The sequence below is a fragment of the Panthera tigris genome, chromosome E1 (genome assembly GCF_018350195.1).
Source record: "Panthera tigris isolate Pti1 chromosome E1, P.tigris_Pti1_mat1.1, whole genome shotgun sequence".
Taxonomy (NCBI): Eukaryota; Metazoa; Chordata; class Mammalia; order Carnivora; family Felidae; genus Panthera; species Panthera tigris.
The window spans coordinates 44380269-44392290 of NC_056673.1; the positions used below are offsets into that span (position 1 = coordinate 44380269).

The 12022-nt window shown below is 35.8% G+C and overlaps 1 protein-coding gene across 1 annotated transcript in view; it reads left to right on the top strand.

Annotated features, from left to right (window-relative positions):
- The window catches only part of EFCAB13 (EF-hand calcium binding domain 13), a 111244-nt gene that overhangs the window by 45210 nt on the left and 54012 nt on the right, over positions 1 to 12022 (top strand). Inside the window, exons 10-13 of the mRNA XM_042966011.1 lie at positions 2134 to 2205; positions 8002 to 8496; positions 10540 to 10662; positions 11905 to 11976. Of these exons, the coding sequence (XP_042821945.1) occupies positions 2134 to 2205; positions 8002 to 8496; positions 10540 to 10662; positions 11905 to 11976 (762 nt within the window). The remainder of the gene's footprint in view (positions 1 to 2133; positions 2206 to 8001; positions 8497 to 10539; positions 10663 to 11904; positions 11977 to 12022) is intronic.

Below are 12022 nucleotides of genomic sequence, written 5' to 3' on the forward strand. Positions count from 1 at the left end.
CCACCAGAGACTATATAAATGGATAGTATTTGCCTTAGAGGTGTGTGAGAAGTATTTGTCATTGCATAGAAGAAGGAATAAATTTGAGTGAGAGCTAGTAAATCTATAAATGGTTGGCTACTGCATGCTCACTGGTCAATGTTGGACCTCTTTCCAGAAAGGGGAGTTCTTTAAGTAGAGACCAGATATAAACAATACAGCCTTCTCCATTGGATTAATTTATGGATGATCCAACAGAATACTTTTCACTGATCAAATTCAGGAGTTTGAGGGCTGAAGCCTTGAATTATTTTAGGACTTAGGCTTTGATCTAAGAACTTGGGATATGGACTCTACAGAAGTTCCAGAAGTTCACTGGGGTGTTAGAACCACAATCAAGAACAGAATGAGAATAAATACGAAGAAAATAAAAAAACAGAATGTAAGAGTGGCGCCTGGGTGGCTCAGTCAGTTAAGCGTCCAACTTCGGCTCAGGTCATGATCTCGCGGCTCGTGAGTTCAAGCCCCACGTCAGGTTCTGTGCTGACAGCTCAGAGCCTGGAACCTGCTTCAGATTCTGTGTCTCCCTCTCTCTCTGCCCCAACCCACTTACATTCTGTCTCTGTCTCTCTCAAAAATAAATAAACATTAAAAATAATTAAAAAAAACCCCGAGAATGTAAGAAGCAGTTCTAATCAGAAGACAACTTAACATCAATTGGTCTAGCACTTCTTTGGTTGGGTCAAATACTTACTTGCTTTGCAGTGATTTAAAGTCCTGGACCTGACATAGCTTACCAATTTTCAAAGAAGCAGAATGAATCACACTTACCCAACACCAAAACCATAGTGTATATAATAATTCTTTGACTCAAAAGGCGCATTAAAAACTGGCATCTTCTTTTCAGGGTCTTTGCTTATGCTTATAACTGAATAGTTGATTTTTTAGGCATAGGCTGAAGAACAAACCTAGTATTTTTATAAGTAGGTAAGTCAACACCTGGTCTTTCTCACCTTGAATGTCAAGCGAAGTCAGACATTTGGAGGCAAGAACTATTGGGTGTCCAATTGGAACAACATTATTTGAGGTCACTGTCTCTGACCCCATTCTCTGTCATACACTGTCCAAGAAGGAAAATGGTTTTAGACAGAGGCAAGGGCAGGAATGGTAGGAAGTTATAATTATGGGAGTGCTGTACATGTGTAAGACGCTAAGTAAATGGTTTACTGCTATCCACAATGTAGACATTGCATGATTCTTTACAGCCTTTAGTATATTTATTCATTCAAAAATATTTTTTTTAATTTAATTTTTTATTTTTTTAAATTTACGTCCAAATTAGTTAGTATATAGTGCAACAAGGACTTCTGGAGTAGATTCCTTAGTGCCCCTTACCCGTTTAGCCCACCCTCTCTCCCACAACCCCTCCAGTAACCCTCAACTTGTTCTCCATACTTACAAGTCTCTTATGTTTTGTCCCCCTCCCTGTTTTATCAAAAATAATTTTTGAAAAATAATTTTTTAAAGTTTATTTATTTGAGAGAGAGACAGTGCAAGTGGGAGAGAGGCAGAGAGAGAGGGAAAGAGAGAATCCCAAGCAGGCTCTGCACTGTCAGCGCAGAGCCCAACGTGGGGCTCGAACCCATGAACTCTGAGATCATGACCTGAGCCCCAATCAAGAGTCAAACACTCAACTGACTGAGCCACTCAGGTGCCCCTCAAAAAAATTAGTTTTTAAGTGCTAGGAAGTATATAATTTGCTAGGCATTGGGGAAACAAATGACATCCTGTACTCTTGAAGAGCTCACAATCCAGTGAGAAAGACAAAAGAGCTAAAACTTGAAATTCTACCTATAGTAAATTCTCAAAACACTATTTGTTAAATGAATGAAATATTAACCTGATTACCTAGCTGTGGAGCTTAAAATGTGACTAATTTCTTTTGATGGGAAACTCTTTTATTAAGGGAAAAAGAAAATAATGGTCTTTTATGTTTCAGTGTATACTGAGCTATTAACAATTCTAGATATTATTCACAACCTCTGTTCCTACTTTCACACATCTCTGTGTTGTTTTTGTATTAGAATGGGATGGAAACTAGATTTGTGTTCAAAAAAGAAATAACAGCACTTGAACTTACTCTTTCTATTACAGGTAACCACATGGTGGATATTAGAGATATTCTATTTATTTTGGATGAACTACAGCACCAGTATGAAGATTTTTGTAAGTGAGCTCTTGTTGCTACAACAAGTATTATTTATAAATAAATTGCCTTTAAATTAAATCCTAATTTGTAGGTTTTATCATATGGAATCTGAAAGCCTTCTCTGACCCCATTAACTCTAACTCTTTTAAATTTTTTTTTATGTTTTATTTATTTTTTGAGAGCAACAGAGACAGAGCGTGAGCGGGGTAGGGGCAGAAAGAGAGGGGGAGACACAGAATCCAAAACAGGCTCCAGACTCTGAGCTGTCAGCACAGAGCCCAACACGGGGCTCGAACTCACAGACTGCGAGATCACGACCTGAGCTGAAGTCAGACGCTTAACCGACTGAACCACCCGTGTGCACCCCCCCCCCATTACTCTAACTCTTTAGATAAAAGTTTAAATCCTAAATATACCTAATCAGTATTGATTATGTAACTACCATAATTTTCTTTTATCTTTCCCTTAATATTTTGCAACATGAAGTCAACTTTAAAACAAAATAATAACACTAAGAAAAAAAATGTAATTTGCAATTTGTGGGTCATTCTGACATCCTGACATTGACAGTTAAAAATTTTTAATATAGGGGTGCCTGAGTGGCTCAGTCAGTTAAATGTCCAAATTCGGCTCAGGTCATGATCTCATGGTCCGTGAGCTCGAGCCCCTCATCAGGCTCTGTGCTGACTGCTCAGAGCCTGGAGGCTGCTGCAGATTCTGTGTCTCCCTCTCTCTCTCTGACCCTCCCCTGCTTGTGCTTTGTCTGTCTCAAAAATAAATAAACATTAAAACATTTTTTAAAAATTGTTTTTAGTATATTATTCAGTATCATTCATGATTAGTTTTGTTTTTCTCCATTAAGTATGTTTTTAAAAATCTCTTCCTATTACACATGGTGTCACTCCCTTTTCTTTCTCTGTCCGGACATCCTTTGGTCAAGATTATCTATGTGTATAATTTTAAGCTCAATTTGGCTCAGTTGGTTGAGTGTCTGACTTCAGCTCAGGTCGTGATCTCACGGTTCGTGAGTTCGAGCCCCGCATTGGGCTCTGTGCTGACAGCTCAGAGCCTGGAACCTGCTTCGGATTCTGTGTCTCCCTCTCTCTCTCTTCCTCCCCTGCTCACAGTCTGTCTCTGCCTCTCTCAAAAATAAATAAAGATTTAAAAAGATTAGAAAAAAGAATTATATAGTTCTAATAAACTTGCTACAAATAGAGCAGCCTCTTGCCTGATCCTTTCCTCAGTTTCTCCAGAGACAAACATTTTAGCTGATTACCTGATATTTGTTTTCATGACTGTAAATAACATGTTTGTATTGCTTCTTGTTGATTTTTTAAAATTTTGGGTAGACCTAGTAAACTCCTTAATATGAAAAATAAGGATTTAGCTCTGTTTCATTTTCCCTGTCCCCACCACATCCACTTCCCATACCTATCCATCCTCCTAATATAGTCATAGGGTAATTGAGTAAGTTTTAATTCTGTATTTATGTTAATATATTTATGTACACACTATTCACTGCTGAGCCACATGTAAGTATCTTGTGGCTGCTTTCTCTTTCTGTACAATTTTTCCCTCTTTGAGTTGTCTTATTTACTTATTTGCTTGGTTTAAAAAAAAAGTATATATATTACTGATTGAAGCTTAGACTCTGCCAACTGTCTAAATATCCTCTTCGTAAGTTTGTCTGCACAAGGTATTCTAGTAGTTTTGTCTTCTTGAAGAAATCTTCTTTAGAGTATTTTGATGTTCTTCAGTATGAATTTGTTGCCCTCTACATTTTGTGTGCAACTGTCATCTTGAGATGTTTCTTCATTAACATGCTGGAGACTTTTCACTTCTCTCCTCCTATGACAGATTCTGTCTTCATATTTTATTGATAGTTTGGGTACAGAATTCTAGATTGTAAGTAATTTTCTATGTTTTCTAGTTTTCAGTATTGCCATTGAAGTGCAAAATTTTCTGACTCTTGACTTTGACACTGATTTTTTTTTTCCAAGCATATAGGATATTTTCTAGTCTTCTGAAAGTCTCCTTGAAAGAAGTTTCTTTGTAACGATTGTGCTGAATACAGCGTCCTTTGATTCTGGAAAATTAAAATAATTTGTTGATGATTTCCTTTCCTCTATTTTTTCTGTCTCTGTGGAACTCTAGATATTTGGATATGTGACATAATGGGCTGATTCCTTTTTTTTTTAACCTTTTTCTCTTATCTCTTTGTTATGCTTTATTTATTTATTATTTATTTCATGAGTGAGAGTGGAAGAGGGGCAAAGGGAGAGGGAGAGGGAATCTTAAGCAGGTTCCACACCCAGCACAGAACCCAACATAGGGCTCAATCTCACGACTGTGAGATCATGACCTGGGCCGAAATCAAGAGTCGGATGCTTAACTGACTGAGCCACCCAGGTGCCACTCTTTGTTATGTTTTCTGATAGAGTTCCTTAAATTTATCTTCCAATGCTTCTATTTAGTTTTTCATTTGTACTTTTAAATTTCCAATAATTTCTTTCCCCTCTGTTATTTTATTATAATATCCTCCTCTTATTTCATGGGCATTTCTATTGTTCCACAAACAATATCTTCTGTTGCAACTAAGAACTTCTGTTGCAATGCTTTCGAGATTTCCTTTTTCATTCATATTCTGTCTCCTCCAAGTTATTTTTTTCTGTTTGTTTTTCATTTTAGGAGTCTTCCTCAAATGTCTGGTGATCTTTGGTTGTCTACTCATATTTGAGAATGGTGAACTCAAAAGCTATTTGGAAGCTCTGAGACTGAGGGCAAAACTAGCTGATTATGAGCTGTAGGATAATGATTCTTAACCAGAGATGATTTGGAGATTTCCCCCGCCCCCCGCCCCGAACTTCCCCTTCCCCCAGGAACATTTGGAAACATTTGGAGACATTTTTGGTCATCACAATCTGTATTACTGGCATCAAGTGGTGAGAGGCCAGGGATGCTTCTGAGTATCCTACAATACACAGGACAGCTCTCTCAATAAAGAAGTATCTGTCTCAAAATGCCAGTACTGCTGAGATTGAGAAACCCTGCTATCGGGTGGTCTGGCTGGGCTATTTGCCTGGAAAACCCTTAATATGACTGTCTTTAGGGTATATTTCCTTTTGAGATGGTCAGAGTGTTCAAAGAAACTTTGAATATCCTTCCCGGAGGTATAGCCTTGCTTCATAGAATTCCAGGTGTTAAATAAGACGAAAGACTGAAGTTCCCATTATTCAGTGTAAGCCTCCCTCCGAGTTTTGCAGGTAATACTCCTACCCTCTATTGTGTTTAGTATTCCATAATCCAGAGACCTTGTGTTTAACCCTTTCTGATGAATTGTCACTTTCCTGCTGGAGTAGGAGAAGATCAATAACTGGCTGTGCCCAGTGGATAAAAGTGAATATCTGGCCGTGTGAAGAGACCCTAGGTATCAAATTACTACTTAAAGGGATTTTAACCAGTTCTTTCTTTTTAGCTTCACTCTTACCCTCACTTTTAGAGATACCTAAATGCTACTAATTTATGAGCTTTTGGAGTTTTTGTGTTATGAATTGGGTTGCTTCTTGGCTTTCCCCATTCTGCCTTATGGTTCAGCCTTTTCAGGTCTACTAAGTTCATCAGCTTTCCAGATTCCAAAATTTAATTGTAGTAGTTTCTTTTCCTCTTCTTTTTGTTATTATGGATTTGTGATGTTTTAAAAATTCCTTTAGTTTATTTTTGAGAGAGAGAGAGAGAGAGAGAGAGCGAGCCGGGGAGGGCAGAGAGAGGGGAAGACACAGAATCCAAAGCAGGCTCCAGGCTTCAAGCTGTTAGTACAGAGCCTGATGTGGGGCTCCAACTCACAAACCGCAAGATCATGGCCTGAGCTTAAGTTGGACACCTAACTGACTGGGCCACCCAGGCATCCCCAAAATTCCTTAGTTTAAATGGAGTGTTTGAAGGCTGTTCAATTTGCTATTATTACCTGAATGTTTCAAAGTTTATTTTGAATTCTAATTTTGTCTTTGATGTGGAAGTTTTTTCATTAATTTTTCTTTTCTGACATAGATATTACTAATAATCACATACCCACTCCCATGCATAATAATTCATGTTATTCATTCTTCTGAATCTTTGCTGATTTTTTTTACTAGTTCTGTTATAGAGAAAGGAACATTGTCTCCAAATATAATTGTAGATTTGTCTATTTCTCCTTTCAGTTTTGTCAGGTTTTGGTTCATGCATTTTGAAGCTCTGTTGCTAGGTGAATTCACATTTAGAATAGTTCTATCTTCTTGGTGAGCTGATTCTTTTATCATTATGCAATATGTATGTGATCACTGGTAATTTTCTTTTCTCTCAAGTTTACTTTTTCTGATTCTAATATAACTCCAGTTTTCTTTTGATTAGTGCTTAGATGGTAAGTATTTTCCATCCTTTTACTTTTAACCTTCTTATATTACCAGTTTTGAAGTATTTTGTAAACCACACAGAGTTGGGTGATGTTTTTTGTATTTATTTGTATAATTCCTGTATTTTAATTGGAGTGTTTAGATCATATGTAATGTAATTACTTATACATTCAGACCAGGTGTACCATATTATTATTTGTTTTCTATTTTTTCCTCTGTTTTTCAACCATTTTCTCCCTTCTTTTTTGGGGAGCATTTTTTTAGTATGTGAATTTATTCTATATGTATTTTCACTATATCTCTGTATTTTTCCAGTGGTTGTTTTAAGGATTATAGTATACATACTTAACCTTTTCTAGTATACTAAAATAAATATTTTACCACTTCAAGTGGAATATAGAAGTTTTACCCTTATATAGATCTTTTTACCCTCCCTCCGTTAAGCTGTAATTTTATTATGTATTACCACTATACACACTGAAAACTTCAGACAATGTTTTATAAGTTTTGCCCTCAATGATCAAACATATTTTAAACTTCTAAGAGGAGAATAATAGTCTATCATAAAATCAAGTATTATAACATTTGAAATACTTTAAAATGTGTTATTCAAATGTAAGGTACTATTCTGAGCCATCAGATGAATTTTATAAAGGAAGCCCCAGTGGGACATTGTATTAATATTTTTCTGAAGAGGTTATTTTATATACAAACTATTTTTTTCCCACAAGTACTGAGAATCTTTAGGAGAGTAAATATTTGTATTCTGATGTTAAATTAAAAACAATTTTTTTAATGTTTATTTTTGAGAGAGAGGGAGACAGAATGTGAGTGGGGGAGGGGCAGAGAGTGAGGGAGACAGAATCTGAAGCAGGCTCCAGGCTCTGAGATGTCAGCACAGACCCCAATGTGGGGCTCAAACCCATGAGCAGTGAGATCATGACCCGAGCCGAAGTGGGATGCCCAACGAACTGAGCCACCCAGGTGCCCCTGTATTCTGATTTTATAAATAAAAATTTCCCCACTCCAACTTCCTTATACTTCAGTATGCTCATAACTAAGGGATTTGTAGCTGTATTGGCATATTTAGCCTATAATCTTTCAAAATTGGCAGAGTGGGGAATGAGAACTACAACCTTCAGTAGGCTATCACTTTTGATTTGGTGCAACTTCAAATAGTTTTGGATAAAAGAATTTAAATATATTAAACCAGAAGATTATATTTAACCTAGTTAATATTTCAGTCTTAGTTATCAGCTCTGTTAGTTTTTCAACATATTAACCTTATTTAACTTTTTAAACTTTGTTTATTTAAGCAATTGATAATTTCTTGAATAGTTTTCATGAGGACTTAGTTGTTACTTTTTAAAAACTATTACAAATGGTACAGGTAAATAGAATAAATATGTTTCTCTTGCTTAGCAGGTATGGAATCATCAGCCTTGGATGAATCTACTTCAAACAGAAAGTTATCAAATATATCAGAATGTTATCCACAGTATAGGATGAAAAGCAGTTTCTCTTCCAGACTACGTGAACCATCATTATTCCCAAAGTTAAATGGAAAACACCTCCAATATCATAAAATTATGGAGGATAATGATTACCTTGAACTTAAAAGATCAAAAAATCCTTTGCAAATAAAAAAATTCCTAAATGGGGTTGATAGCAGTGATACAGGATTCTGGGAACCATATTCAAAGGATGGCATAAACTTTAAGAAAAGTTCAGAGAAGATTGAAATTCATGACTCAAAGTCTACGTCACATAGCTTGAAGAGCATTACAAGCCTCAAAAAGTCTCTGGATAAAAGTGATAATTTTAGTATCCCCAAACTTCAGAAGCCAGCTGTGAGAAGGCATTCCAGCCTCCTAAAACAGGTTTCGTCGAAAGAAAAGATTGCAGTGAATGCTCTGGGTCAGTATCATATATGTAAGTCAAAATATAGGTCCTTGAGTTCTTGAGTCATCACAGAAACAAGCTGAATTAACCATTGATTAGACAGTTGTTTGCATTTCATTTGTCAGTGCTATTGAGTAATCACCACTTCTGGTATATAGATCAGTGTATACAACACAGTGGTTTTAAGTTGTGCCTTTTTAGATGGTTGTGTTCCCTTTTTCAGATGCCTAACTTTGACCAAGAAGTTTATTCAGAGATTAATTCAACTCACTCAAGTTCCCTAGAAATAGAGGGCCTGTTTTCTTTTGGAAATGCTTATTTTATAATTTTTAAACTAAATATGTAAGGAGTCTATGTGAAATTTTTGTTCAGGTTCCATAATTTAAATATATGATATCCATATCCAATATATGATAATGCTTTAGATATCATCTCTTTTGGACATGGGAATATGAAGAAAGATAAAATAACTACTATTTTACAGTTTGGGTCCCCAGGGCTTTATGGTCTTTCTCAAAGATGAGCAAGGTTTTCCAACCAATATATAGTTTCCTCCTTCCGTGGTACCTCTATCACAGAAGTCCTGTGTGTGGAACTTAATTAAATACTCCTTCCTATAGTCCTTGGCTGAAGTTACTTAAGTTGTTTATTTTCTTGAAAGAAACTTATCTTTTTATTGCATTTAATATTGAAGGTAATTGTTAAAATGAGTGCTTAGTGAAATACTAGTGGTTCTTACACAGTAATACAAATTTTAAACAACTCAGTTGAACAGAAAATGTGCTCTTTTAAGGAGGCACAACAATGTTCTTTCTGATTCCTTTACTGATACACTACTATTACTCTGTGCCTCATTCCTAATTCTGAGTTCTTTATATTCCAGTAAGATTAAAACACTTGTTAAAGGAACAGTGGAATAGTAGGCATTTAGCCCATGGGTAGAAGAAGCCTGTGGAAGAAAGTGCTTATCTATCTTGCTGGTGTCGCCAACCTTTGCCATACTTAATATTCTTTGTAAAGAGAAGTGTGAAATAGTTTATCTGGTATAACTTCTCAAGATAAATTGATGGTAATAGAACATTTCTGAAATGTGACTGTCATTTGATATACATTTTAAAAACATTTTTAACTTTTCATGTTATGATAATTTTTAAATCATAAGAATTACACAAAGGGAAAGACATTTCTATATACTCTTCATCTCGTTTTCCCAGGTATTAAGATCTTGTATAATCACAGTACAGTGAACTAAATCAGGAAATTGACACTGATACAATATTATTTACTATTCTGAAGACCTTATTCAATTTTTTTCAATTGGTCCATAAATGTATTTTTCCTGGTTCAAGGTCTCATCTAGGATCACACGTTACATTCAGTTGTCATGTGTCCCTTAGTCTCCTCTGATCTAGGATAGTTTCATGACCATGACACTTTCGAAGAGTATTGACTAGTTAATTTGTAAAATGTCCCTCATTTTGGGTTTTCCTTATATTTCTTCGTAAGTTCAGGTTATGCATTTTTGGTGGGAATTACAGAGAAGTGATACTATGCCTATCTCAGTGCATGATATTAGGGGACTCACGACGGCCATGCGTATCTACTGCTAAGATTTTATGATTTTGAAGATTGTGAACTGAAAACATGTAGCCTAAAATGATGGGAAGGGGAAGAACTCTCATTGTTTGCTTGGAATCCTGGAATTTAAACAAAACACTTTGTTGTTGTGATCTCTTGAACTCGTTCATTATATTTTAATCAGAACCAAGCAGCATTGGCTGGGTCACTGGAACAGGCTGTTCCTCCAAACAAGTAGTTTATAAACATTTATAGAACTTCAAGATTGTTTTCTGTTTGAGCTATATGGGAAATATTTAGGTATAATGTAAGCTACAACAGAAATATGAAGAAAAAAGCAGTCATATGAGGTAATAATAATTAGATAAAACTTGTTTTCTAATTGCTAAAGACTTTGGGTGCTAATTATTGCTTAAGACACATAAATTCTGTGGCTGAATAGTCTTCTACATTTTGTATATTTACAAAACATCTGTGAAGCTATCAATAAACTCCAAGAAAATTACATTGCTGCAGAAGAACTTCAATCCATTTTGCCTTCAATAGGAGTTACTTTATCAGACAAAGAGTTCAAGGAGATTGTGGCAAAGACTACTCAAAATGGTGAGACTGATAATACCAAACTTTTTGAAAAAATTAGATACTTTTATGGGATAGTATTAAATGATGGAGTAAGTTCTCAACTAGGAATGGAACAGAATGGGCCATGCTAAAGAAGATTCTAAAAGAACAGATATAAAAATGGAAAGTGGAAAAAAAAATTCCTGGAAAATCTGCCCTAATGCATTGGTTTGGAGGGACTAGGCCTTTTATATCTCAGAATTGTTATGTAACACTCTATCACTATCCCTAGCTATGCCTTCCCGTATGGGACAGGTACTGGAAAGGCTGGCCCAGTTGTAGGGAGGTTCAGGCAATAAGAGCACAAAATCCAAGGGGTACAAAAATCTCTGAGCAAATAGCCTAAGCATCCAAGAAGAAATAACCGGAGATTCCAAAATGGTAAGGAAGTGCTACAACTAGGAATTTAGGGCTAATGGTACTTAACCAATCAAGGCAGATGATTAGCATCTAGATGTTAAATAGCATATCCCAGTCACCAGCCTAAGTTCAAGGCAGATTTTAAGTTTCCAGGAAGAGCTTTTGTATTGGAGAAGTTGTTTTATCATTAAGTAAGACCCATCCACAACAGAAGTTCAGCTGAGGAGAGGGCAGAGGCAACATTTTGGGGAAAGACTGACTTGGGAATATGTTAGAAATGAATTCTTAGAACCTGAGCAAAATTTCTTAGCTAAGGCAAATGGGAAAGAAGATTAAAAAAAAAAAACCTAAGGTGTAGGTGCTACTAAAATTATTGAGCCCTTTCATGTTGCTTATCAGGATTGGTAGGATCACTGTGGAGGGTGTATATCTAAAAATAGGTAGTTAATTGGATCAGCTGATAGTAATGGGGACACTTGGGTCTGTCAGGATTGGTCAGTATTGTCAAGGTGTCTTAATGGATAGCATTTTGACTGGGTTTTCATGATGGTATGAAATAGACTCCTTAAGTTTCTCATGGTCCATCTATATGGTCACCTTTCCTTTTTCCTATATCTATCAAAAATTGAGGACCTAGCTCAGTCCATTGCACTTTATAATAGGTATTTAAAAATTATTGAGTAATTATCAAAATGAAACGAACTGACCTAATTCAGAGACTCATCTAGGGAGACAGGATATGAAAGGAGAAATAGAATTATGATGAAGTGAAGAAGTAATTTTTTTCATAGTTGTATGAAACTATGAATTTACCTTTTATGCAAAAATATAAAGAATGCATGATCTAAAGTCTTTATTTTACAGGAAATGGAATGGTGAAGTTAGATGACTTTATGAGCGCTCTCTCCAAGGAGCAAAGTCTTCCTGAATGTGATGGTAGGTAGGAAATTTATTTTAAAATGATTTGGAGGAAAGAAGTGGT